Raw genomic sequence first — 26,594 nt, 5'->3', positions numbered from 1 at the left:
CAGCTCCACCTCAGTGTTCCTCACCACTGGCACCCTACAGGCAAAAGATTGAAGGCTAAGGATTCCCCTGTCCTCCGTGATGTGTGGCCACAGAGTTGATCTCCACCACTCCATTGTGAGAATTTTCCCACCCCTGACAACAGCGGCAGGACTGCTGGGGAGCAAAGTGCGGGGAGGTGGATCCTACCTGTAAGCTCCAGACCCTGAGCAAGGTCTCCCTAGTCACTAAAACTCCCAGTTTCCCAGTCTGCTGCCCTGAACTTGGCCTTGCATCAGTTGGGTGACAGCCCTATCTTCTTCCTCCACCAGCAATTCAGTCCTCCATCAAGCCAAGTCCCTTCTCTGGAAACATCTACCACATCCTGGGCAAAGTGAAGTTCTCAGGTAAGCAGGAGGGTTGGATTTGGGAGTTGCATATCCTGGAGTGCTCACCTTACAGACTCAGAAACCTTGCCCTATGGGCCTGACACATCAGGCTGCTCCTACACCTCTCCCTGTCCTGCTGCTTAGGGAGAGCCTGCCCTCTTTGCCTGGTGGCCTGCCCCCTGGGATCCTTGTACCAGAGACTTACACCCCACCCGTCTTAAGCATGCATGGCCTTTTCCTGGCCCTGTCACCAGGAACCACCCCAGTGTCCAGCTGCAGGCCCATTTTTGAATGAAGTCTTCAAGCCTTCCACCTTCTCCCTATGAGGCGGTAGGCCTGGGGAATAGCCAGAGACCTCTGGAGCTTCATAACCTGTTGGACTGTTCAGGGCTGGGAGTCAGGGATGGCCCCAACTCAAGGATAGTTCATCAGTTCAGCATTGAAGAAGGCAAGATGATTCCAGGACAAGGAGCAATTTTTGCAGTGGCCAAGAGGCAAAAGGCACATTCTAGGAAACCCAGATGGGCTCCTATGGCTGGAGGCTGGGAGAGGTGTGTGTGCTGTTGTGGAACGTCAGCTGTCAGGACAGAAGACTCCATCCCAGTTCACACTGCTCGCTCTGTTCCAAGAAGGCCACAAACAAGGCCACTTCCTTTTCAGAGCTGCTGTTGACTCCTTCCTTGTTCTGGGTTAACCTCTCTGTCCTGGGCCTTTCTCCTCTGTCTTTTTTTTTTTTTTAATTTTTTTTTTTTTTTTTTTTTTTTATTGTTATTGGAAAGCCGGATATACAGAGAGGAGGAGAGACAGAGAGGAAGATCTTCCATCCGATGTTTCACTCCCCAAGTGAGCCGCAACGGGCCGGTACTGCGCCGATCCGATGCCGGGACCAGGAACCTCTTCCGGGTCTCCCACGCGGGTGCAGGGTCCCAAAGCTTTGGGCCGTCCTCTCCTGCTTTTCCCAGGCCACAAGCAGGGAGCTGGATGGGAAGTGGAACTGCCGGGATTAGAACCGGCGCCCATATGGGATCCCGGGGCTTTCAAGGCGAGGACTTTAGCCGCTAGGCCACGCCGCCGGGCCCTCTCCTCTGTCTTGTGGGGAATCTTGCCTTTTGTATCTCCAGTCACCTAGGGTGCTTTTCTCATGGTTTTCTGAGTGACCGTCCTACTGCTGACCCTGCCCTTAGCTTCTCTGCTCTCCCTGGAGAGCCCCTCCCCACCACACACACCCCAAGGGGACATTTCTTTGCTTCAACTCCCTACTCCACAGATGTCTTCCTTCCTAGGTGTTATGGTCTCTCAGATGTGATAGATGCAAAAGTGAGATGCCTCCTCCAGCCAATAAATCATTTCTTGCTCTTGTATTCTCCCTTTAAAAAAATTATTTGGGGGCCCGGTGGCGTGGTCTAGTGGCTAAGGTCCTCGCCTTGAACGCGCAGGGATCCCATTTGGGTGCCGGTTCTAATCCCGGCAGCTCCACTTCCCATCCAGCTCCCTGCTTGTGGCCTGGGAATGCAGTCGAGGACAGCCCAATGCTTTGGGACCCTGCTCCCGCGTGGGAGACCTGGAAGAAGTTCCTGGCACCGGCCATTGCACTCACTTGGGGAGTGAATCATCGGAGGGAAGATCTTCCTCTCCGTCTCTCCTTCTCTCTGTGTATCTGACTTTGTAATAAAAATAAATAAATCTTTTTAAAAAAATTATTCGGAAATGTTAGAGTAAGAGAGATTTTCTTTTGACTGGCTCACTTCCCAAATGGTTGCAACAGTCAGGCTGGTCCGAAGTCAGGAGCAGGAGCTTCCTCCAAGTCTCCCATGTCAGGCAAGGGGCCTGGGTACTTAGGCTATGCTTCACTGCTTTCCCAGGCACAGTAGTGGGGAGCTGCCAGGAGGCTTAACCTGCCCCACTCAGGTTACTAGTACACAACTCAGTTCTCCAAACAGCTAAGCTAGAAGCTTTCACTGCTCTTTTCTCTTTTCATTCTTTCTTACTTGCCACCATCATGTCAGCTCCTGTGACTGAGTTTTCTTGTGAGTCCTGCCCAGTCTCCTGCGTTGTCACAATCACCATAGCCTTGTCTGTCCGGGACAGTATCCCATGAGTGTGTGGTCTCCTTGCAGACTCTGAGAGGGTCATGGAGGTCTGTCACAACACCCTGGCGAATTCCTTGAGCATCGTTCCAGTTTTGGAGGGACCCACACCACCGCCCGACCCCAGAAACACACCCCAAGATGGCAGCAGACAGCAGGAATGCTACCTTGTGTTCATCGGCTGCTCCCTGAAGGAAGACACTGTCAAGGACTGGTTGCGGCAGTCAGCTAAGCAGGTGGGTTTTGTTTTGTTTTTGAGATTTATTTATTTTTATTGGAAATATTTGCAGAAAAGAGAGACAAAGATCTTTCATCCACTGGTTCACTCCCTGAGTGGCTGCCACAGCCAGAGCTGATCTGATCCAAAGCCAGGAGCTTCTTCCAGGTCTCCTATGTGGGTGCTGTGTCCCAAGGATTTGAGCCATCCTCTGCTGCTTTCCAAGACCATAAGCAGGGAGCTGGATGAGAAGTGGAGCAGCCAGAATATGAGCCAGCACCTATATGGGATCCTGGTGTATGCAAGGCAAGGACTTTAACCACTAGGCTACCACACTGGGCCCAGAGGTGCATTTTGATGCCCAAGCAAAGCTAGCACAGCTAGGACCACACTTCAGGGATCCCACTGGCTCTGAGAGTCCCATGTGCTACCTCATGATGCTTTCCCCTAAATTCACCCCTCTTGGACCCTTCCAATTCTCCAAGGGAACTTTGAATGTGAGAAGAAAGCACTTGGAGCCGCTGCTGGGCCAACATGGTTGTCTTTTTGCTAGGGGAGCTAAGCTGCTTAGCATAAATCTCAGCACAGGGGACTGGCTGTCCCCAAATTGTGGGAATAGAGTTAGCTAGGACTGGATCTTCCATAGGTGCTCAGCGGGGACCTTTGCTTGTGCTGTTGGCTGCCTCACTGAAGAAGCTCCTAGAACCTAACTGTGGGACCCCAGGCTCTCTTGGCCCTGTCATTGGCACAGCCTAAGCACGAGAGTCTGAGAGAACCATGCCCATTTGCAAAAGCACTGGGTCCCCTTTCTGCTTACTGCCTGCTCTCTCACAGGGCTCTGGGTCAAGAAAGCTGTCTGGGCCCTGCATGGTAGCCAAGCAGCTAAAGTCCTCGCCTTGTACATGCTGGAATCGCATAAGGACGTCAGTTCTAATCCCGGCAGCCCTGCTTCCCATCCAGCTCCCTGCTTGTGGTCTGGGAAAACAGTCCAGGACAGACCAAAGCTTTGGGATCCTGCACCCGTGTGGAAGACCGGAAGAGGCTCCAGGCTTCTGGCTTTGGATCAGCTCAGCTTTAGCTGTTGTGGCCACTTGGGGGATGAATCAGTGGACAGAAAATCTTCCTCTCTGTCTCTCCTCCTCTCTGTATATTTGACTTTCTAATAAAAAAATAAAAAAAGAAAGAAAACTGTCTCCTCAAGAGACAAGGGGGCAAGTTATCGTGTCTAAACCAGGACATCTCATCCCTGGCCCACCCCAGTGTTATTGGCTGTGCTACAGTGCAACCCCTCCCTGCATCTCTACACAGAAGCCTCAGAGGAAAGCCTTGAAGACCAGAGGAATGCTGACCCAGCAGGAGATCAAGAACATCCACGTGAGTCCAGCCCTGGCCTGTCCTCAGTAGCCTCAGGCCATCCTTCCAGGCTTGCATAAATGAGTCTGACCCCAGGAGCTGATTGTAGGGCATGCTGGAAGTCTTGATTCCCTCTGGCTGGCTACAGAAGGAATCTGGATAGACACAGCCCCAAGCTTCGGGGAGAAGAAAGCAGACATCCTCCTGGTGGCCTGCACCTAAGCTAGAGGACCAGCATCTGGGGAGGAACAGGTACTGAGGCCTGCATGGTCTCCCTGTCCAAACAGCACACAGAAGACCTCGGTTCAAGATAAACTGCTCAAGGTCTAGGGAAGCCCCAGACCCCAGAAGCACATCACAGTCTGCAGTGGGCAGCAGGAGTACTATGGCATGCTCACCTGCTAATTCCTGCAGGAAGATAGCATCAGGGAAGCAATTGTGGAGGGGGAGGTTGTAGAATCTGAAGGTCAGCGTGTGAGGGTCTTGGTGAGCCTTCCCAACCCAACTGGGGCCTTTTCCTGGGGAGTTGAGAGCAAAAGGCCAAAAGAAACAGTCCCGGCCCAGGACTCCTAAGTCTCAGTGATGAGGAGGTGGGGGGCAGGAGGAGACTCCAGGGACACCTTCACAGCCAGCTTGGACAGCATGGATGCCCTGGGAACAAGGTATGGCCTCAGGAATCAGTCCTTTTTGGGGAGGCGGGGTGTGGAATCAGTCTTCGTTTTGTGTTCCCCTCAAAGCAGACCTTCACAGAAGACTTGGGTATGCATAGTTGTTTTTTGGTTTTTTTTTTTTTTTTGGCTTTGTTTTTTTGTTATTGCATAGTTTATTTTTAAAAGTGATTCTAGGAGACACTGAGGAGGAAGGAGGGAAGGTGAGGAGAGAGAGCCAATAAAGGAGTGTCAGGAGCAATCCAAACTTGGAATTCCCAGAATTCCTCACTCCTGGCGCAGCAATCATGCCCTGAGGGTTGCTGGGAACTGTTGATTTCCTGGCTCATCCACTTTGCAGAGTAGGCTCTTAGGCCTGATTGTTTTCCAGTGACAGAGGAAATGATTGGAAGTGGTTGGATAATTCTGACAAGACTCTTTCCCTACAGGTAAAACGCCACCTGGACCCATTGCCTGCAGGCTACTTCTATAATGGCACCCAGTTCGTTAACTTCTTTGGTGACAAGACTGATTTTCACCCACGTATCCTTGCCAAGCTTGGTTCCTCTGGAATGTGTGGGGGTGGAGCCTCGTGTGTGCCCTGGGTGTCTGCTGGGCTGCCATAAGCCGTGGACCAGGCTGGGCTGGGAGCACAGGACCGATCATTAAGGTGGGCTTTTGATTTTGACCTTTTCTCAAATTTTTCTCATTTTATTTAGAATACAGAGAAACAGATAGACATATAGAGATAGAAAGAGAACTTAAACCCACTTGTTCACTTCCCGAATGTGCACAGGAACCACAGCTGAAGCCAAAGGCCTGAAGTTCATCCCTCATTCCCACATAGGTGGCAGGTACCCAAGTGCTTGGGCCATCATCTGCTGCCTCCTCAGGGTCTGCATTAGAAGGAAGCTGGATCTGAAGCAAAGTAGCCAGTATTTGAACCAAGTGCTTCAGTGTGGTGTACAGGCAGATCAAGAGAGAAGAAAAGAGAAAAGTTGTTGAAGTCCATTAGAGAGAGAGAGAGGTTGTTGAAGTCCAGTTTCTCCCTTATGTTATTCTTTGGACTATGGTTTGAATGCAGCTGCCATGGCACCCTGATTTCTATGCTGAGATACTGAGGTTTATCTGTGAACAGAGGGATAGAGTGGGATGTGTGACCGGGGGCTTCAACCTGTGCTGCTGAAAACTGTGGGGTATGTCCCACTACTCCATTTAGGGCCCCACATTAGCACCCTGGCACTCTTCCCATCTGGAAAGTTGCCAGGATGTAAAAGGAACCTGTCAGGCACCTACCTGGGGTTAGGTCCCAGACTCACCCATCCACAGCCCCCTCGGGGCCAGAGGCAGCTCCCACCTCTCTGCCGCCTCTCCTCCCCTTCTTCCTCATCCAGGCTCAATGCTATCTTCCTTAATGAGCTGCTAGTCATGGACCAGTTCATGAATGACTATGTGGAAGAAGCCAACCGGGAGATCGAGAAGTATAACCGTGAGCTGGAGCAGCAGGAGTACCATGACCTGTTCGAGCAGAAGCCCTAGAGGGAGGCCAGGCAGTGCTCCGGCAGTGTCTGCCCTGAGAGGACCCAATAGGTCCCCAGGCGGGGCTGGACTCGTTCTCCTTGGTCTCTGTGTGCTGCCTTGAGTGTGTGTCTGCTTTCCTCTCTCTACAGCTCTGAAGAGCATCACCTGCACCCCTGGTGGTGGGGACGGGGGCCTCTTCCAGAAGAGCAGCTGGGCCTGGCCGCTCCATGGCTGGCAGCTGGCGGCACCAGACCCTGGCTCCCTGCTGAAGGCACCTTCTGTGACTGCTGAGGCACTGTGGGAGCACCAGCCTGCCCCGAGGAGCTGCTGGGAATTAGAAGGATCCCTCCTCTGCCCTCTAGCTGGGGGGCCGGGCCAGGCCTCAGGCTCCTGGTGCTGCCCTTGGAGAGCCCACAGCACTAGGAGGATAGCTGTCCTCCCTGCTTAGGCTCCTGCTATTCAAGGAGCCGGCTGGCCTGGCCCAGTACAGGCTGTCTGGGCCCAGACCACGGCTTGTTCTCAAATGAGGGATTTCTCCACAGCCAAAACTGAGGGAGAAGCATGTGGCTTCCCAGAAGCGCGTGTCTCTCCAGCTGACATAAGCATCCCTTATGATAGCTCTGGAAGTGTCTGTACGACCACTGAGATTTCCTACTTCAGGGACAAGAACAAGCCTGATGCCCCGGTCCCCGCCCTCCTCATCCTTCCCCCCCACACACACACACACTTTGCCTTGTGTTGAGGGGCCTGCACTCCAGCTGCCAAGGCTTGGCCCTGGGGCCTGGTCACCTGTGGACTGTTGGTCTCCAGCTCCAACCTTGCCAGAGAGGGCCTGCTTCTCAGCTCCAAACTCCAGGAACCTCACACCCTCCCCCCAAAGCATCATTGGCAGCCCTGGCTTCATTTGGCTCCTCAGGACAGGGACTTCAGAGAATTTTAGCTTCTAAGTTAAAATTCCTTCCAGCAGCTTTGTCTCCAGCTCAGCTGTAAAGCAGAGGGGACCTGAGCTGTGGCCGCTGCCTGACCTTCGCAGTGATTGTGAGGCCGGGGGCCACAGGCAGTGCTCCTTAGGTGATGTGTGCAAGGGCTGCAGCACCAGCCGCCCACACTGCAAACGTGTTTGGAATTTCACGTAGTATTTTGCATGCCTTAGGAAGAAGCACATAGGTGAAACCAGCAAAATGTCTAGTAATGTAGAGGGGGTCTGAGAAAGGCCCCTGGCCCAGAGGAGTGCTGGGATAGAGCACATGGAGTCAGGCCTGTGTGCAAGGGTTTGTCAGTAAGGTACTATTGTATTGGAGAAAACAGTTATATTTGAAAAAACAATTTGTATTTGAAGCCAAAAGAACAAAACTCACTGTTGAGTAAGAAACCTTGCATCTCGGAAGGCTTCTGTGAAACCCATGTGCTCCAGACCCAGCTCCAGAAGCCCTCGGAACCAGCTTCTGGCTGGCCAGAGGCCTTGTGTCCCGAGGGCTGCCTCCTGCTGGCAGTCTCAAGTGCAATTGATGACTAAGCAATGTGTTACTGTAGCTTCCTTCAGCTCTACTGAGCTCTTTTTAAAAACTCAAACTTGAGCAGCCTTAGAAAAGGGAGATGGGAAGGGGAGGGTGGGGGTGGGAAGCACAGGCCATTTCCTTCAAGTGTAAAAGTGCTCCGTCTGGGAGCTCAAGCCATTTCCCTGCAGTGGGGCTGCTACACAAGAGTTTTTAAAGGGGGATCTGTTGGAGCTGCCTATGAGCAGGGCCTCCCACCGCACATACTGTGCTGCTCGGGGCTCTGGTCTCTCCCCTTTGACCCTGGAAATGCTTTCTCACCACTTGCCCACCATCCTGCCCCTCTCCCCTCTGGGGGAAACTGTGATGTGATTACCTCAACTTGCAAATGAAACTGTGATTCAAAAGAAAAAAATCAAAACATGAAGAAGTATCAAAAGCAAAAAAAAAAAAAAAAAAAGAGGCTCCTTGGCCTTCTTGGGGCATGTGAAGGGGCACATTGGAGAGAGAGCATTCCTGGGGTGCCCACTGCACCCCTGGTAAGGAGGTGCAGCAGCTATGTATGCATGTGAGCTCTTGGAGGATGGAGGGGGCAGGAGTGTCTCCTTGCACTGCCTCTTTCCAAACCTGCCAGGCCTCTTGGTTCTGCCTGTGACTTTGGTATCCACTTGATTTCCCCTTCCCCCAGCAGGGGAGCAAGAGGAGAGCTGTGGCACTGTGGAGTAGATGCCAGAGAGCCAGCCAGGGCATGGGGCCGGGCTCGGGACAGGTGGCCATCCTCCAGGGGCTTGCATGCCTCTGCCAGCTTCCCTGTTAGCAGCTTCAGTGTATGCTATCACCGGAGTGTATGAGATAAGGTCCAGGTCGCTGAAGTTATGGACTGTCTCTATTTTGATGCAGGATTTTTCTGGTTTTGATTGGCAGGAAGAGGCAAAAATCGTAGAAAAACAGGATCCCGCTGAGCCTGAGGGGCCGCCTGCCCTCACACCTGGACAGTGGCTCGTTGGGTTGTAAGGGAAAGGAACCTCCAAAATTCTGCTAGGGTGTTGGGGAATTTTTGCACAGTAATAAGCTCTAGGTTGCTCTTTGTGCTTCTCAAAAGGGAAAAGTTGAACTCAAAGATTGTAAACAAGTAAGTGTTTGGCCATATTGCCGGCCTAGTTGGATAGTCGGGCTTCTGCAAGGTCCTGGCTTGTCAAACACTAATGACAGAAGAGCTCACTTACGTGCCAAAATTCACTTTTATATTAGTTTCTCAGTGCTTTAATATTTGTAACTTAAATTTTAAAACTCATATTTACAAACACTACTGTAACTTCAGTGAAACTGAATTGTGTGAATGAAGCTTTTTTGCTTATTATAGTATTTATTACACTACTTAATTCAGTAAATATATAAAAGTAGCCTTCAATTTATTTTTATATTATTTTACATGTTTTTACCAGCGGTTGTGTATGTGAAATTGACCTTGGTAATTGAGATGTCATGCTAAGGACCAATAAACAATCACTGAATCAGCAAGGCTCTGGTTACTGTCTGTACTGGTCACTCCAGGGGCCTCAGGCACGAGGAAGCCAGCCGTGGGCACAGGGGTTCCAGGCTCTATGGGAAAACAGGCATGCTGGTGGCCTCCTCCTGGCGTGGGTGGCATAGCTGCTGTCCTCAGTCCTGTCAAGTACGCTAAGAGCCTTAGCGTCAGCACACCCAGTGCTCAGCCTTGGCATGGTCAGTTGGAAGCTGATCAGATGGCAGACAAATGGCGCCCCTGCCCTCACACACCACACCACACCACACCACACCACACCACACCACACCACACCACACCACACCACACCACACCACACCATACCCCTGTCTTGCTGTTCTACCCCAGGTGGTGCGGGCCTAACTGCCCTTGGCCAGGCCTTTCCACCCAGGCATGGGGTGGCTCATATTCCCCCAGCAAAGCAGAGGAGGATCTGATCCTCCCTGCAGGAGACACAAAATGACCTTACTTCCTGTGACACCAGGAGGTGAAGGGGAAGTATCCTGGGGAGGGGTGTACAGGCCTTGACTGGCCTTGAGCTGGAATCTTGGCTTTGGAAGTTCTGGAGATCACTTAGTGTTTCACAAAGCAAATACAAAACTGCCTGAGAGGAACCCGATATCCTGGGGGAATGCAGGTGGGGGCTCCATCTCCCTCCTCTGTCTCCCCGGCCCCCACCTCCAGCCTCCTGCCTATCTAACCTGACGTCAGGGTCTGGAGTTGGCTGGAGCTGGCTGCTGTGCCTCCTGTGGTGAGGGACCAGTTGGAGGAACTTTGCTGGGGGCCTCAGTGGGGCTCTCAGCCCTGAAGCCCACCGCAAGAACAGGACTACAGAGACCTGAGCGCCACTGACAGCAGGAGCTGGAACCCCTCTACTTGGAAACAGACATGAAAAGTGAGTCGGAGCAGGTTTCCTGTAGAGGCTCTTGAGGTTAGCACCAGGAATGGTGGCAAAGTCATTGCTATGGGGAGTAGAGGGGACAGTCTCAGGGGCCCACATGCAGCCTACCAGAGGGCGCTCTAGCTGCCCTTTAGGGCTACCCACTGTCCTGGTGGTAAGCTTCCTCTATGCCACCACTGTGACGCCAACATCCCCAAAGCAAGACCCAACCTCTTCCTGGTTGCATTACCATCTCTGACCAAATCCCTATGGTCAGGAAGAATGGGGTGCTTGGCCTGACCATGTGCTTCCAGGCCCATTTGCAAATGGCCCCTCCCAAGCCCATGTCACTCTGAGCAGGCTCAAACAGCCCCTGCAGGCCCTCTCTGAGTGCCTTGATGTTCAGAATTCTGTGTTGCTTTCTGCTGGTCTGGTCTACAGATAGGAAACACAGCTTTCCCACTGTGGTGACAAGATTCATTTATTTGAAAGGTAGAGTTACATAAAGAGATACATTCTCTAGTTTACTCCCTAAATGGCTGCAATGACCAGGGCTGGACCAGACAGAAACCAGGAGCCTGGAACCTCATTCTGGTCTCACCTGGGTATGCAGGCCCAAGCATCTTCAGGAGACTGGATCAGAAATGGAGCAGCAGGGACTTGAACCGGGGCTCAAAGGGAATGCCCATGTCTTACGCGGTGGCTTAACTAGCTACACCATGCTGGCTGTGGTGCTGATTTTTAACCAGGAGACGAGAAAGCTTATATTTAGAGCATTCTAGCCACTGGGGCCAGCATTGTGAAATGGCAGTAAAGCTAGCAATGTTGGCATCCCAAGTAAGTGCCAGTTAGTGTCCCAGCTGCTCCACTTCTCACCCAGCTTCCTGCTAATGGTCTAGAAAAAGCGCAGAGGATGGCCCAAGTGCCCAGTTACTTGCCACATTTGTGAGAGATCCAGATGAACCTCCAGGCACCAGGCTTCCACCTGGCCCAGCAGGGACGTGAACCAGCCAGTGGAAGACATCTCAGTCTCCCCCTCTACGTAACTACCTTTCAATACATCTTTAGGGAAAAAATAAAAAGGTCTAGCCACTTTCCAGTGCTGATTGAGAAGATTGTCCTCATCTGGCCAGTGTACCTGGGAGACCCCATCAGTTTTGGTGGGAGTGTGAAGATCACATCTTCAACCAAATAAAGGCCAGTCCCTCCCCACCACTATGGGGAGGGGAGAGGAGGGGCGGCCAGGTGGAGCACTGGTTCTGAAGAACAATTGAAAAGACAGCATGAGTAATTAGACAGGAACCAGGGGGATGACCTTGAAGTAAAAGTGGAAAAAGCCAAAGTGGAAAAAACCCAATGCCCTGAAACAACTTCAAGGACTCTTTTTTTTTTCAGTCTCAAATATTAGAAGCAAAATAAATGCACTTATGTAGATTATTGCTGTTGTTCTCAGGCCTCCCATGGCTGAGTTGAGCAGCTCAAATAATAAAGTGGGAAAAGTTGCCTTCACGTGCATAAATTTGGTGTCGAAGTAGCAGATGCAATTAAAAAAAAAAAATACTGGGCCCAGCGTGGTAGCCTAGTGGCTAAAGTCCTCACCTTGCATGCACTGGAATTCCATGTGGGCACTGGTTTGTGTCCCAGCTACTCCACTTCCCATCCAGCTCCCTGACTGTAAGCTGGGAAAGTAGACTTGGGACCCTGCACCTGCGTGGGAGACCTGCAAGAAGCTTCTGGCTCCTGGCTTCAGATGGGCTCAGCTCTGGCCATTGTGGCCACTTGGGAAGTGAACCAGCGGACAACATTTTTCTCTCTCTCATTGTCTCTAAAATGTATTTATTTTTATTGCAAAGTCAGATATACAAAGAAGAGGAGAAACAGAAATATCTTCCATCCGATGATTCACTCCCCCAGTGACCACAACGGCTGGTGCTGTGCTGATCCAAAGCCAGGAGCCAGGAGCTTCCTTCAAGTCTCCCACACGGGAGCAGGGTCCCAAGGCTTTCAGTTGTCCTTGACTGCTTTCCCAGGCCACAAGCAGGGAGCTGGATGGGAAGTGGGGCTGCCGGGATTAGAACCAGCACTCATATGGGATCCCAGCGTGTTCAAGGTGAGGACTTAAGCCGTTAGGCCACCGCGACTGACCCAAAAATAAATAAATACAAAAATACGAAAATAAGTGTGAACATGTGTCAGTTTAGCCTGTTTTACCACTGCCTTTCTGCATCAATAGACACTTAAGTTTTTGTCCTCTCCTGGTGTCACTTTAAATTTTATATTCAATTTTTAAATGTATATGAAGTGAACAAATTCCATGTATTTCACATACACAGACCTAGGAGCTTAGTGACACTTCCCACTCTACCCTCCCTCCCACCTGCTGTCACATTCTTAAGAAACTTTACATCTCTGAAATTTCACGCCTGGATGAAGGCACAAATAATACAGAAATAAGGACAACAGGAAAGGAAAAGATGATTTGATAAGGGAAACCAAAAATGTATGGAATTTGCTACCTAAAAAGACTTTTCAATTTCTTGGTCTTATAGCTAGACATGATCAGATACTCAGAAGGGGCTGGAGAACTAGCTAGGCCCTGGTACCTTCCCTGCCAAAGCCTCTCTGTATCCTCGGAGGCGAGTGCTCTGGAGAGAGGCCTCCACCCACCCAGGGGCACCTCAAACACAGGCCCCCCCCAAATTGTTGTGAGACAGCAGGAGCTCAGGGGTGTGTGTATGTGTGTACGCGTGCGTGCATGCAAATGCGCAGAGCCAAACTAAGTGCCTCCCAAGGTCTTCATTACTCGGAAACCAGAATCCACCTAATTCCAGGTGCTACAATACAGGCTGCAGGCACCCTGAGACGCATCCTCACTTCTAGGCCACTCGCTGGTCCTAGGGACACACATAGTGTAAGCCAAGAAGGCTTCTGAGACAAGAAGTGGTGGAGTGCACCAAGGCGGGAGCTGAGCCTGCGAACTTCACGCTTTGGCATCTGGAAGCTCATTCTGGAGGACCGGGCAGCAGCCATGGCTGCTAAGGCGTGATAGCAGGAAGAGCTAGGGACTGGCCAAGGTGGATGGCGCCCCCTCCCGAATGGTAGCAGGGACTCTGAGAAGCCACTGAAGGGGGAGAAGGGCTTAAGGGCAAGGAGGGTGTGCAGACTGAGAAAACAGATCCCAGGCAACAACCTGCTCTGGTTTGAAGAGGAAGGCAGCGGAAGTCACTGTGTTGGACTCCCACACGCCATGTGGGCACTAGTTCAAGTCCTAGTTACTCTACTTCTGATCCAGCTCCCTGCTAATGCACCTGGGAAAGCAGCAGATGGTCCAAGTACCTATGTAGGAAAGCCAGAAGTTCCTGGCTCCTGGCTTCCATCTGGCTCAGCCTTGCTCTTTCTGACCATGTGAAATCAGTGCACGAAGGATCTCCCTGTTAAGACTTCTCTTTCTCTAATTCTGCTTTTAAAATAAAATAAATCTTGGAGCCCAGTGTGATGGCTTAACTGGCTAATCTTTCACCTGCAAGTGCCAGAATTCTGACCCAGCTCCCTGCTTGTGGCCTGGGAAAGTAGTAAAGGATGACTCAAGTCCTTGGGCACCCGGTCGTAGGACACCAAGAGGAGGGTCCTAGCTCCTGGCTTTAGACTGGCTCAGCTCCAGCCCTTGCAGACAATTTTGGGGAGTCTGAACCAGCAGATGGAAAGTTTGTCTCCCCTTCTCTCTGTAAATCTGCCTTTCCAATAAAAATGAGGGTTTTTTTTTAAAGATTTATTTATTTTTATTACAAAGTCAGATATACAGAGAGAAGGAGAGACAGAGAGGAAGATCTTCCGTCCAATGATTCACTCCCCAAGTGAGCCGCAATGGCTGGTACTGCGCCGATCCGATGCCGGGATCCAGGAATTTCTTCCAAGTCTCCCACGTGGGTGCAGGGTCCCAATGCATTGGGCTGTCCTCAACTGCTTTCCCAGGCCACAAGCAGGGAGCTGGATGGGAAGTGGAGCTACCTGGATTAGAACTGGCGTCCATATGGGATCCCGGCGTGTTCAAGGCGAGGACTTTAGCCGCTAGGCCACTGTGCTGGGTCCTAAAAATGAGTTTTTAAAAGATGTTTACCATGAGGTGTCTCAGGGGACCCAGCAGACATGGTTTTGTGTCCCTCCCAAGTGTAGAGACCCCAAGGCCCATGAGAGAAGTGTGTCTGGGCCTGGGCACCTCCCGTTGCTTGCTAACATGAGGGCCCAGCCGGGTACAAGAACAGGCAGGGTTTCGCCCTTGGCCTCTGATCCCTTTGACAGTGTATAGCAGGTGGTTGGGGCTTTGAGGGCTCTCCAGGGAAGTCAGAGGAGCAGAGCTGCCAGGAAAGGGCAGGGCCATCCCTGAGAGACAAGCACCCAAGGCTCCCGGGAAGCTTGCAGCCGTGGGCTCCTGCTGCCTGGGAGAGCTCAAAGGGTGTAGACCCGTGTGAAGTGAAAAACTGCCTCTAACCCGGGCCGGCTTCCGGGAAGAAGCGACTGATAAGGGCCAGGGGCTTGGGAGTTGTGGGGAGGCCGCCCCGAACCGGAGAGGCTAGAGGTACACTAGTTGGCTTTGAAGGGGGAGGGCAGCCTAGCAACCTGGTCAGCGGCTCCGGCTTAACCTCCATGCCACCACCCCAGTGACAAGGCTGGGGCTCGAGCTAGCGGGCTTTGGGCGCGGGGTCCCCACTGGTGGTCCGTCCGGATTCCACTCGCTGCAAACCCACTGCGTGGCTCCCCAAAGGCTGTCCCGAACCCTCGCCTTCTCTCCGCAAGGAGCACCCGCAGGCTAGCTCCTCAGGTTGCGGGAGGGCAAACCTGTCAGCCGCGCGCTCACCTCCCGCCGGCCGAATTGGAGGCTCTGGCGCGGCGCCAGGCACCCTGCGGGCAGGTGGGCTCGCCCTCCTGGTGCTCAGCCACCGTCCGCGGATGGAGGACGCGGGGAAGGGGCGAGGCAGACTGCCACGGTGCGTGTCCCTGGGTCACTGAGGCCCCGCGGGTTCTGGTCCGGCCAGCCGGTGGCGGCGGTTGATCGCACCGGCTGCATTGGACCGAGGCTTCCCCCTCGCCCCTCCCCATGGCGGCGCGTGCTCGCGCTCGCGCTCCACTCGCGGGGCACCCGGGTTCCGGGCGGGAAACCGGTGGCGGGGCCATTTTGGGAAGCAGAGAAGCCACGAGTCGCTCGGCGAGCGAACCCGAAGCCACAGAGCCAGGAAGGGGGGCCGGCTCCGCGGGCCAGGGCGTGACCCAGGGAATGCGCGCCGGCTCGTCTAGTGAGTCAAGGCGCGCTTCCTGGAGGAGGAGGAGGAAGATAAGGAGGGGGAGGGAGAGGATGGGGAGGAGGAGAAGCACGAGAGTTGGCGGCCCAAGCCCACGGGATGAATGATGAAGGCGGAGCGGCCGGCGGGCGGGGCCCGGGTGAGGCCCCCAGCCGCAGGGAGGTAGGGCGGTGGCCCGCGGCGCCCTTAAACGGGATGCCCGGAACGCTCCCGCGACCCTTTGCGGTGACCGTGGGCTCTGTGGGTCCCGGACTCTTCTAGGTTCCTTCCAGAAGCTGCCCAGCCCCTAACCCCGCGACGCTTAGGCGCGAGGGGGCCGGTTCTGTGCGGCTGGGCCCGTCGCCGCCGGCTCCCGGGCGTTAGCGCGCCGAGCGTCGGGCGGCCCTCCCGCGGGAGAAGGCGCGAGGCGGGCGCGCGGACCCGCCCTCGGAGGCTCCGCCGGCGGGCACGGCGCCGGCGCGGCATTAGGACCCAGGCGCGGCCGGGGGTGTGTCGCCGGCGACCGACCGCCCGTGTGCGACGCCGTTTCTCGGGGTCCCGTAGCTCCGGAGGAGCCCCGGACGTGTGTGTCTGTGCGGCAGGCGGGAGCGCCCAGCGGCCCAGGCCATGGCCACGGCCGCCCGGCGCGTGTTCCATCTGCAGCCATGCGGTGGGTGCGCGGGTGGCGCGAGTACAGAGGGAGGGCCGCCGGGCGGAGGCGGCCGAGCCTGGCTCAGGCGGGGACGCGCAGCCGTCGAGGGTCCCCGGGGAGAACGGGGATGCCCTGGGCTGCACAGACCTGGGGCCGTGAGTTCCTGCGGCTCGAGCGAGCAGGGATGGGCGCGCAGGTGGTGGGAAAAATCTGGGCCGGCTTTGTGGGCTGGGCGCCTTGCGATGCCGTCTTCAGGTCCTTAGCCTCTGTGGGAGAAATGTCGCGGGCGAGGCGTGGTTTGTCGGAAGTGCGCAGGGAGGTCTCAGCACCCGCGGGTTCCAGGCTCATCTTGCTGCCCAGTGCAGTGCAGTGCAGGGAGACCCCCCCACACACACAGCCCCAGCCTTACTCTCTTAGCCCAGGGCAGCCTGGTGTGATTCTTCCAGATCCAGTGCCAGCTCGCCCTCCGCCCTCCAGGGTGCAACCGCATCACGCGACCCCCAGCCCCTGACCCCCAGGGTCTACAGTCCTGTCCAGCGCCTGTCTCTTCCTTTGCACATGATGCGTGGCTTGAACAGCCGGCACTGTCCCAGGCCCTGCACACACGTCTGTGCAGGGTGCCTGCGTGGGGAGGAGGTGGCGGTGCTAGGAGAAACTACACACAGGGTCCTCCAGACAGGAGCACCTTGCAGGGAGCAAGCAGGACCCTGGCATGGGGCCAGGCTTGGAAGTAGAGGATGGGGCAGAACTCTGTCCCCTCCTTACCCTTGCCCACCTGGGCAGCCCCCAGCTGATGGCCTGTGCAGTGAATTCCTTAAATTCAGGCCAGCTCGGGGGGGGGGGGGGGCTTCCTCTCTGGTGCTGTCCCCTGTCCCTCTGTCTCCCTAGGGTGGTGGGAGTTGGAGCTGTAGGTAAGAAGTCCGCAGGGGTAGGGTGGGGGGAACTAGCCCTCCTGGCTGGTGATGAGTCTTTGGTTTTCCTTGCAGGTAGCTCCTCTCCTTCATTATCCCAGAATGGACACTTTGAGGATTCCAGTGAGTACCTGGCAGGTGTGCCCTGGTCACCTCTGGGGCTGTCAGCTCTGGGTCGGCCACCTGTGCTGGGGAAGAGACTGTCTTTGGAACCCATCCCCCAGAACACTTACATAATGACAGCTGATGAAGCCAGACACTGGCTGGGGTCCTTGCAAGGCAGGGTCCCCACTCCCAGAGATTCAGGAACCAACTTGTACTCTCTGCCATGGTGCCCTGCTACAGTGCCCCATGTGACCAGACACCCTCCTTGGTGGGGGGGATACAGTCCCATTGTTTTTTAATGCTGATGATTTTTAAAAGATATATTTATGAGAAAAGCAGAGGGAGCTCTTCCACCTGCTGCTTCATTCTCCAAATACCCGCCATGGCGGTCTGGTCCCCTCCCGTGTGGGTGCTGGAACCCTACTACTCCTTCAGCTGTCCAGTGCTGCCTCTGAGGGACACTTGGCAGCAAAGTGGAATTGGAAGCAGGCCAGGACTCCTGTCCCTTTCAATGAATACACGTGCCCAGTTGTTTCGTTGTCCCTGTGGATCTTCTCTGTGTCCCTGGGCTGGCTCCGTGCTGTCTGACCTGACTGTCGGGTGGTGGGGGGAACGGGGGATTGTTCAGTGTGGTGGTGATGACCTCTCACCCTGAGCCCCAGGTCACTGGTGGGCAGGTGGGGTATGCAGCGTGGCTGGGCTGCAGGAAGGATTGGGTGGGGATGTGGCATTTCAGAAGGCTGCAGGAACCTGGCGGTGTCAGCTGGACAAGTCCGTAACTCCAGGATCCAGGAGCGAAGGCTAGGAACAAGGAGGGCCCAGTGTCAGGGGAGGCCGAGGAGTCCCTGGGAAGGGTGGTGCAGGTGGGTGGTGGCTGCGGGACTGGGAGCGGCCTGAGGACAGGGAGGAATGCTTTGGCACAGGCACCACACAGCCCCAACAGGCACAGCATCTTTTTTTTTAAAAAGACTTATTTATTCATATACAGAGAGGGAGGGACCATGCAGGGAGATCTTACATCTGCTGAGTCACTCCCCAGATGGCTGCAACAACCAGGGCTGAGCTGATCTGAAGCAGGAACATGGAACTCCTTTGGGGTCTCCCCCAGTGGGTGGCAGGGACCAAGTACCTGAGCCAGAGATGTGCCTTCCCATTACAGGGAGCCGGATGAGAAGTAGAGCAGCCAAGCCCCAGTGCCGTGGCTGAATGACTAACTCCTTCCCTTGTATCCCCTGGACCCCATATGGGTGCCAGTCCTTGTTCTGACTGCTCCACTTTCCGTCCAGCTCCCTGCTTGCTGTCTGGGAAAGCAGTGGAGGATGGCTCAAAGCCTTGGGACCCTGCACCCACTTGGGAGACCAGAGGAGGCTCCTGGCTCCTGGCTTCAGATTGGTTAAGCAGCTCTGGCTGTTGTGGCCACATGGGAAGTGGACCAGCAAATGGAGGATCTTTCTCCCTGTCTCTCCTTCTCCTGTAAATCTGTCTTTCTGATAAAAAATTAATACTCCTAAAAAAAAAGTGGAGCAGCCTGGACTCAAACAGGCATTCATCAATACAGGATGCTGGGGGTTGCAGGTGGTAGCTTGACCTTCCGTGCCATAGTGCCAAACCTTCTCCCCCTTTTCTGGTAAGATTGATTTTTATGAGAGGGTAACAGGGTACTAGACAGGAAATAGAAATAAGGAGTTTCCATCTGTTGGCTCATTCCCAACAGCTAGGGCTGGACCAGACAGACCAAAGCAAAGGAGCTAGACACTCCATCCAGGACTCCCATGTGGGTGTCGGGCTCAAGGACTGGAGCCATCACCTGCTGTTTCCCAGACACAGGAGCAGGAAGCTGGATTGGAAGCTAAGGAGCCAGGACACAAACAGACACTCGGGTGTGGGATGTGGGCATCCTAAACGGTAGCTTAGCCCACTGAGCCGCGACACTGGCCCCAGGCTGGATGTCTTCTGTCCTAATAGTTATCTTGGCTCTGGGTATACTTGAGGTCTAGAACCAGGTGGGGGGTGGGGCAGGGGAGGCACCACCACTGCCTGGACACCTTAATGCTGGGGACCCAGACTTAGCTCCTGCTGCCTAGAAGGGGCTCAGGCTGTGCTCGGGGCTGGGGTGGGCAGAGGAAGCTGGAAGGAGGCAGTGGGAGTGAGCCAGTGTGAGTCACTGCCTGGCAGGTGGAGGTATGCTGCTGACCCATGCTTGTCCCCCGACAGGTGTTTGTCCAGGGCTAGTGGGGTCTGGACTGCAAACCTCAGGGGACCCAGAGAGCAGTCCTTAAGAGTACCTTGCTAGGCCAGGAGAGAGACAGGTCCCCCAGGAGAGCTTCCCAGAGGAGGAGGAAGATGCCGAGGGAGGCACTTTGAGGAAGGCCTTCAGCCTGGAGGACAAGAGCTGGCATGTGTGGTGTGCCAGCCGTTGGCCTGGAGAGCTGGGTGCGTGCTGTCATTGGCCTGGGACACTGGGGCACCTGCCTTCGGCCTGGGGTGCTGGGGCCAGGCAGGGGGCCGCAGGGTGATCAGGCCCATCCCCTCAGGATCATTTGCATGTTTGCAGGAAGTCTTCCTCTAGGAAAGGGCCTTGGCCATGGGGCAGCTGCAGAATCAGACAGACCAAGAGGAAGACCATGAGGGGGTTGTGAAGGCGTGGTCGAGATGCTGCCCCTGGGCCACCTGCCCTCCCTGGGAGGAGGGGCTCCAGGACCTTGTACCAGCAAGGAGTGGGGTTCCCTAGGTCCTACAGTGGCTCTGTCATCCCTTGGGACCCTAAAGTTGGGGTTCTGTTATGTGATGGCAGGGGCCAGGTGGTGTGACCTGGATTAGCACACCCCAGGTCTGGGCACGTTCATGCTGTTGTCCCCACCCCTGCAGGACAGTGTGGGCAGTCAGCTCTGGGCTAGGGACAGTGGAGTGTGACCACTTGGGGTTCCTTTCCCGGCCTGCAGAGGGCCCTCTTCCCTGCAAACACAGTTGGGGGACTCTTCTCACTGTGGGGGTCTTTCTCAGTGGCAGCTGAGTCTCTGCGCTACCTCAAATGTGATACGGAAGACCCTGCTGAGGCCCAGGAGGAGAGCCCAGGGGATGAGGTGTTTGACACGGTCACCTCCTCCATTGTTTCCAGTGAGAGCATCCGCTTCTTTGTCAACGTCAACCTCCAGGTGCAGCCCACCAAGCTGGGTACGTGGGCGGCACCGGGGCTGGGGGGCTGGGCTAGGGGCTGAGCAGGGCTGAGAAAGACGCCTGCCGCGGGGGTCTCCCCCTCAGCCCCCTGAGCTGCCCGCTTTGCCCCAGCAGATGGCGAGGCTGCGACGAGTGGCTGTGTGCTCCTCCACACCTCCCGCAAGGTGAGGCCCTAGGAGGGAGATGGCAGCTTCCCCTGCACTCCTGCACTACCTGCCCCGACGCCCTCCACCCTCTGCTGCTGGGGTCAGCCTTGCTAGAACAGGTGTTATCCCATGGAGGAGGGCAGCAGCCTGACCCCTGGACCCAGGTGGGTGTGTGCCCTGGCATCCCCCCCACAGTACCTGAAATTAAAGAACTTCGAGGAAGAGATCCGTGCCCACCGCGACCTGGACGGCTTCCTGGCGCAGGCCAGCATCGTCCTGAACGAGACGGCCACGTCGCTGGATGACGTGCTGCGCACCATGCTGGGCCGCTTCGCGCAAGACCCTGAAAACATGGAGCCCGACTGCGACTTGGACCTGCTCATGGCCAAGCTCTTCACAGATGCTGGGACCCCCATGGAGAGCAAAGGTGAGGGCTGTTCCCTGGCTAAGCAGGGAGGCCCCCCGCAGGGGGTGTCTCCGCTGACCTCGCCCCTCTACTCTGTCCTCAGTCCACCTGCTGTCAGACATCATCCAGGGTGTCACGGCCACAGTCACGGGGGTGCAGTACCAGCAGTCGTGGCTCTGCGTCATGTGAGTTGCCCAGTCTGCATCCCTGCCTTGCCACCTTGGAGCCCTGGGTCCTTGCATGGAGGCCGGTCTGCTCGCAAGTGCCTTTGCTCTGGCGGCAAGCCATCTGGGAAGAGAGGAGCCAAGTCTTCCACCTTGTTTGTAGTTTTTCCTTGGAGGGGGCAATGGTCAGGGTTGGGAGTTCCACGTTGGGGAGAGCCCTACCCCCTAAGGGTTCCAGCCCTGTGCGTGTGCCCTCCCACTGCTGCCAGCTGCACCATGAAGGCCCTGCAGAAGCGACACGTGTGTATCAGCCGCTTGGTCCGCCCGCAGAACTGGGGGGAGAACTCCTGTGAAGTTCGCTTCGTCATCCTCGTGCTGGCCCCACCTAAGATGGTGAGCCCCTCCCGCTCGCCTGCCCCAGTTCCTCCCTGGGTTCCCGCCCAGTCCTTATAGCCCCGGATGGTGTCCAAAGCTTGTGTTTCCCTCTTTCTTTAATTTTTAAGATAATTTAATTTGAAAGGTAGAGTTCACAGCTGCTGGTTTACTCCCCCGATGGTTGAATAGGCTGGGGCTGGGTCTCGCTGAAGCCAGGAACCTGGAACTCTGTCCATCTCCCATGAGGGTGGCAGGTTCCTAAGTTTTCCCAGGCACTTTAGCAGGAGCTAGTGGAAATGTAGTATCTGGGACTTGAACTGGCACTCACAAGGGTGCCAGCATCACAAGTGGCAGCTTGATGCCCTGCACCACGGTCATAGCCCCGTACTTCCTTCGTGAGGAAAATAAAGGCTTCTGTGACTGTGATCACGGCTTTGCCCTTCTCCCGGCTGGGCACTCCTGTGTCCTGCTTGTGGCAGGTTGCCATTGGGATTTGCTGGCCAAGGATCCCATGTCTTCCTGGGCCATGCAGAACCCTGTGGGGGCCCAAGCTCCTATTAAGTAGGGCTCGGCAGCGTAGCCTGGTGGCTAAGGTCCTCGCCTTGATCCCATATGGCCGCTGGTTCTAATCCCGGCGGCTCCACTTCCTCTCTATCTCTCCTCCTCTCAGTATATCTGACTTTGTAATAAAAATAAAATAAATCTTAAAAAAAAAAAATCCTATTAAGTAGGAAGCTGTGAGACCCCCCCCCTCCCAAGGCTTCAGTACTTAAGCTGCCCTTAACTTCTAGACAATTCTGCACCTGCCCCTGGTTCAGGCCAGTCTCCTCTAGGTCCAGAGGGTTCTGGGAATATGTTCTCCTCCCCTCATCCCCTGGGATCTCAGTGATGTGCTGGGAGCTGCTGCCTCATGGGATCTCGTGGTACTGAGAGGGTGGGCAACTGGCAGGAGAGACAAAACAGCAGGAGCCCGGCCTGGGATGGAGTTCTTGGATCGGGGGGACAGGTCCCCCAGCCCCCCTACACTGGGCTGCTTCTGGGGAGCTTGAGCCAGCAGGGCACCTTGGCTGGGTGGGGAGCAGGTTCCTGTGACAGAGGTTGCTGTGAGTTTGCAGCTCATTTGGACAGAATTGGACACTGGGAGCCCCATAGCCCAACAACCACATGATGGCTGCTGGGAGAGAGGGGCCATGCTCACACTGCTGTCAGGCTGCAACATTGTTGTCCGTCATAACCATGTAGATTGTGTCTCAATTCCCAGGAAATCCTTGTGCATTTCTAAGGAATGGTGGGATCCGTGGTCATTCCAGAGATGCAGCAGCCAGGTGGAGGAGGCTATGGCAGGGCTCACCGAGGCCTGAGCTCTGGGGAAGGAACCAAGGAGGCAGCAACTGCCCCAGTGACCCTTGCATCTCCTTCTGTTCCCAGAAAAGTACCAAGACGGCCATGGAGGTGGCACGCACGTTTGCCACCATGTTCTCCGACATTACCTTCCGCCAGAAGCTCCTGCGGACCCGCACGGAGGAGGAGTTCAAGGAGGCTTTGGTGCACCAGCGGCAGCTGCTCACTGTGCTGACACCCAAGACACAGGGACACAGCCTGGTCTCCCTGCACGTCCACAAACACAAGGTACCGGCTGCAGAGGCCGAGAATGGGGCAGGGGCTGTGGGAGGGCGTGCTTGGTGCTTATGGGTGTCTGTCCCCTCGTCGCCAGCCCCTGAAGTGCAAGGACTTCTTCCCTTTCGGGAAGGGCATCTGGGAGGACATCGAGCGCCGCTTCCCCGTGTACGCGTTGGACTTCACCGACGGTACGTGGCCCTGCTGTGGCTCCTGGTCCCCCACCCCGCACGCATCTGCCTCCTCACCTGACCCTGGGCCGTCTCTCCCTCCCCCATACCTAGGCATCATTGGGAAAAACAAGGCTGTGGGCAAATACATCACCACCACCTTATTCCTCTACTTCGCTTGTCTTCTCCCTACCATCGCCTTCGGGTCGCTCAACGACGAGAATACCAACGGGGCCATCGGTGAGGGGCCGAGTGCGGGGTGGGGTGGGGCTGGGCGGGGCTGCGGGATGCATCCAACCTTCCCTTCCACAGATGTGCAGAAGACCATAGCCGGCCAGAGCATCGGGGGCCTCCTCTACGCGCTCTTCTCAGGCCAGCCACTGGTGATACTGCTGACAACTGCGCCCCTGGCCATCTACACCCAGGGTGCAGTGTGGGGGCCCGAGGCGGGAGCCGGTTGCCGCAGGGGCCGGGGGTCAGCCCAGCCCTGACACCCGGCCCGCTCTGCCGCCTCAGTGATCCGGGTCATCTGCGACGATTACAACCTGGACTTCAACTCCTTCTACGCGTGGACGGGTCTGTGGAACAGCTTCTTCCTCGCGCTCTACGCCTTCTTCAACCTCAGCCTCGTCATGAGTCTGTTTAAGAGGTGACAGGGCCTGCCCTGAGCTGCTGGCACCCGGCAGCTGGGGACCCAGGGCTGCCTCCGAGGGCCCATGACCCCAAGAGGCTGGAGAAGCTTGCCAGGCGGGCCCCCCACACCAGCCCCGTGACAGTTTTCACCTTTACAAGGCATGTTACCTCCTGCAGGTCTACGGAGGAGATCATCGCCCTGTTCATTTCCAGCACTTTTGTGCTGGATGCGGTCAAGGGCACGGTCAAAAGTGAGTGTGGAGTCGCCGCCTGCGAGGGGCACTGGGTTAAGCTGGGAGGCTCTGTGCTGGGGGTGGGTGGAGGCAGGGCTGCCCCATCTGGGACCAATGTTGGGCAGATGTTGGGCCAGGTGCCATGGGGTATCAGATGGAGTGGGGAGCTGGGAGGTGATGCTGAGGTCCTGGGCGGCAGAAGAGGCAACAGTTCCCCACTCCCTGGAAGTCCTACCCTCCCCCGAGCCCCAGTCCCCTGCCCCACATCCTTGAGCCCAGCCAGCTGAGGCCTGAAGTCTGTCCACAGTTTTCTGGAAATACTACTACGGGCACTCCCACTACACGAAACGGGCTCTGTCGCTGCCCAGCCTGGTGGACACTGGCCACAACAGCAGCTTCCACACCGCCCTCAATGGCAGCCTCCTGACTGGGCCGCCGGAGCTGGCCACGGCAGGCAGCTCCAATGCCATGCACTCTGGCCAGGCCACGGCTGTGCTCAGTCTCCTCATCATGCTGGGCACACTGTGGCTGGGCTACACCCTCTACCAGTTCAAGAAGAGGTGAGGAAAAAAAAAAGCAAGATGCCTGAGGAAAGGCCAGGGTGGTGCAGCACCCCAGCCATGCTCATGTGCCCCCTCCTCCCCGCGTCTGCAGCCCCTACCTGCACCCCTACGTGCGTGAGATTCTGTCCGACTGCGCCCTGCCCATCGCTGTACTCACCTTCTCACTCATTAGCTCCTATGGCTTCAAGGAAATCAAGAGTGAGCCAGGACCACGTGGGGTGGGGGTAGGAGGCTCCCTCTCTGGGAGGCGGAGCTACAGACTGAGCCCGCCTGTCCCTGCTGCAGTGAGCAAGTTCCGCTACAACCCCAGTGACAACCTGTTTGAGATGGCACAGATCCACTCCCTGTCCCTGGGAGCCATCGGCGGCGCCATGGGCTTGGGCTTCCTGCTCTCGCTGCTCTTCTTCATTGAGCAGAACCTGGTAGCTGCCTTGGTGAATGCCCCAGAGAACAGGTGCGAGGTGGGGTGGGCAGGGTAGGAGCGGGGTGGGGTGGGTGTGTACCCAGGCCTCCAAGGGCCAAAGGTGCTCTGCCCATGCATGCCCATCTGCCGCAGGCTGGTCAAAGGCACTGCCTACCACTGGGACCTCCTGCTGCTCGCCATCATTAACATCGGGCTGTCTCTGTTTGGGCTGCCCTGGATCCATGCTGCCTACCCACACTCGCCACTGCATGTGCGGGCACTGGCCTTGGTGGAAGAACGCGTGGAGAATGGGCACATTTATGAGACGTGAGTGTGACAATGGCCCATGGAAACCTGGAGCAGGGGGCACCTGTGACTGAGGGAGAGACTAGAGGGGTCTCTGAGAGCTGGGCAGTGACCCAGGGCGGCCCCTGCAGGATCGTGAATGTGAAGGAGACGCGGCTGACGGCCCTCGGCGCCAGCATGCTGGTGGGCCTCTCGCTGCTGCTGCTGCCCTTCCCGCTGCAGTGGATCCCCAAGCCTGTGCTCTACGGCCTCTTCCTGTACATTGCACTCACCTCCCTGGATGGCCACCAGCTCTTCCAGCGGGTGGCCCTGCTGCTGAAGGAGCAGGTAGCAGGCCTGGGCCCAGGGAGGGAAGGATGTGGGTATGGGGCGGAGCAGGGAGGGGATGTGCCACACATCTGCAATCCCCACCGCTGGCTGCCCGCAGACTTCGTACCCACCCACGCATTACATCCGGAGGGTGCCCCAGAGGAAGATCCACTACTTCACCGGCCTGCAGGTGCTGCAGCTGCTGCTGCTCTGTGCCTTCGGCATGAGCTCCCTGCCCTATGTGAAGATGGTCTTTCCGCTCATCATGATCACCATGATTCCCATCCGGTATGGGCAGGGGCTGGGCTGCACTGATCAGGTGGGGCGGGGCTGGCCACCCCCCCCACACACACACAAGGCAATGTCCTTCCCTCACCTCTTGGTCCTCTTGCCCTCCCCCCCTCCAGTTATATCCTGCTACCCCGAATCATTGAAGCCAAATACCTAGACGCCATGGATGCTGAGCACAGGCCCTGAGGCCACCCCGTCCACCCTGGCCCTGTGGGGAAGCAGGGCACCCTCTCACAGCTGTCCCCTGGGGCCCTGGGCAGCTGGCACTGTGGGGCCCTGAGGTGCACCCGTCCTGCTCCCCACTAGCCTGCAGCTCTGGGCAGAAGTGGCCCAGGGAGAGATGAAGCTGGATGGATTTTCTTTTGATAAAAGAGTAGATGCCTGGATGAGAAACTCATTTCCTTGATTGTGTAAGGAACTTGCTGTATGCAGATTAGAGAATAAAGCTCTTTCTACGCTTCCATGTGCCACCTCCACCCCTGTGGCCCCATCCTGGCTTGGGGAGGGAGGGACCAAAGTTGTGGAGTGTCACTTATGGGCTGTCACTTCCAGTTCCACTGTGGGTGCCAGTGAAGCATGGACACGCAGGCCTTTGCCATGCGGTCAGGAACCGTGGGGAAGAACATGAGCAGGAGGGGCCTGGGAGCGAGCTTTAGGGAGACGGTGCTGGGGTGCAGACTGGACATCTGCATCAGCGGGTGGCAGTTTCTGGCTTCTGTACAGGTCCTCAGCTGTTTACTCGGATGGCAGGGGCAGGACTGTGAG

At 56.0% G+C, this 26,594-nt stretch overlaps 2 protein-coding genes across 9 annotated transcripts in view; both read left to right on the top strand.

Moving 5' to 3' along the window:
- Positions 1 to 6,903, top strand: part of DNAAF9 (dynein axonemal assembly factor 9) — a 103,021-nt gene extending 96,118 nt beyond the window's left edge. For all 3 annotated transcript variants that reach the window (XM_058679302.1, XM_004585655.2, XM_058679303.1), the window contains 5 exons: positions 310 to 384; positions 2,484 to 2,689; positions 3,979 to 4,044; positions 5,120 to 5,213; positions 6,097 to 6,903. In XM_058679302.1, the coding sequence (XP_058535285.1) occupies positions 310 to 384; positions 2,484 to 2,689; positions 3,979 to 4,044; positions 5,120 to 5,213; positions 6,097 to 6,209 (554 nt within the window). In that variant the 3' untranslated portion in view covers positions 6,210 to 6,903. The remainder of the gene's footprint in view (positions 1 to 309; positions 385 to 2,483; positions 2,690 to 3,978; positions 4,045 to 5,119; positions 5,214 to 6,096) is intronic.
- Positions 6,904 to 15,172: 8,269 nt separating this feature from the next.
- Positions 15,173 to 26,213, top strand: SLC4A11 (solute carrier family 4 member 11). Of its 6 annotated transcripts, none has more exons than XM_058679652.1 (20): positions 15,173 to 15,383; positions 17,007 to 17,054; positions 20,046 to 20,210; positions 20,328 to 20,377; positions 20,555 to 20,786; positions 20,869 to 20,950; positions 21,199 to 21,322; positions 22,733 to 22,933; positions 23,019 to 23,112; positions 23,206 to 23,331; positions 23,404 to 23,517; positions 23,608 to 23,740; positions 23,902 to 23,975; positions 24,265 to 24,517; positions 24,612 to 24,718; positions 24,806 to 24,974; positions 25,077 to 25,250; positions 25,361 to 25,556; positions 25,657 to 25,826; positions 25,946 to 26,213. In XM_058679652.1, exons 1-20 carry the CDS (start codon positions 15,188 to 15,190, stop codon positions 26,013 to 26,015), a joined length of 2,778 nt encoding a protein of 925 aa, XP_058535635.1. In that variant the 5' UTR covers positions 15,173 to 15,187; the 3' UTR covers positions 26,016 to 26,213. The 6 variants fall into 6 exon arrangements, with proteins under 6 accessions (XP_058535635.1, XP_058535634.1, XP_058535639.1 ...); XM_058679651.1 differs by having other exon boundaries at positions 20,040 to 20,210; XM_058679656.1 differs by lacking the exon at positions 15,173 to 15,383 and adding an exon at positions 15,461 to 15,551 and having other exon boundaries at positions 20,040 to 20,210.
- The last annotated feature ends 381 nt before the right edge of the window (positions 26,214 to 26,594 follow it).

The sequence above is a fragment of the Ochotona princeps genome, chromosome 22, assembly GCF_030435755.1.
Source record: "Ochotona princeps isolate mOchPri1 chromosome 22, mOchPri1.hap1, whole genome shotgun sequence".
Taxonomy (NCBI): domain Eukaryota; kingdom Metazoa; phylum Chordata; class Mammalia; order Lagomorpha; family Ochotonidae; genus Ochotona; species Ochotona princeps.
Note: the sequence above shows the minus strand (reverse complement) of the source record. Positions and strands in the feature narration are given on the sequence as shown.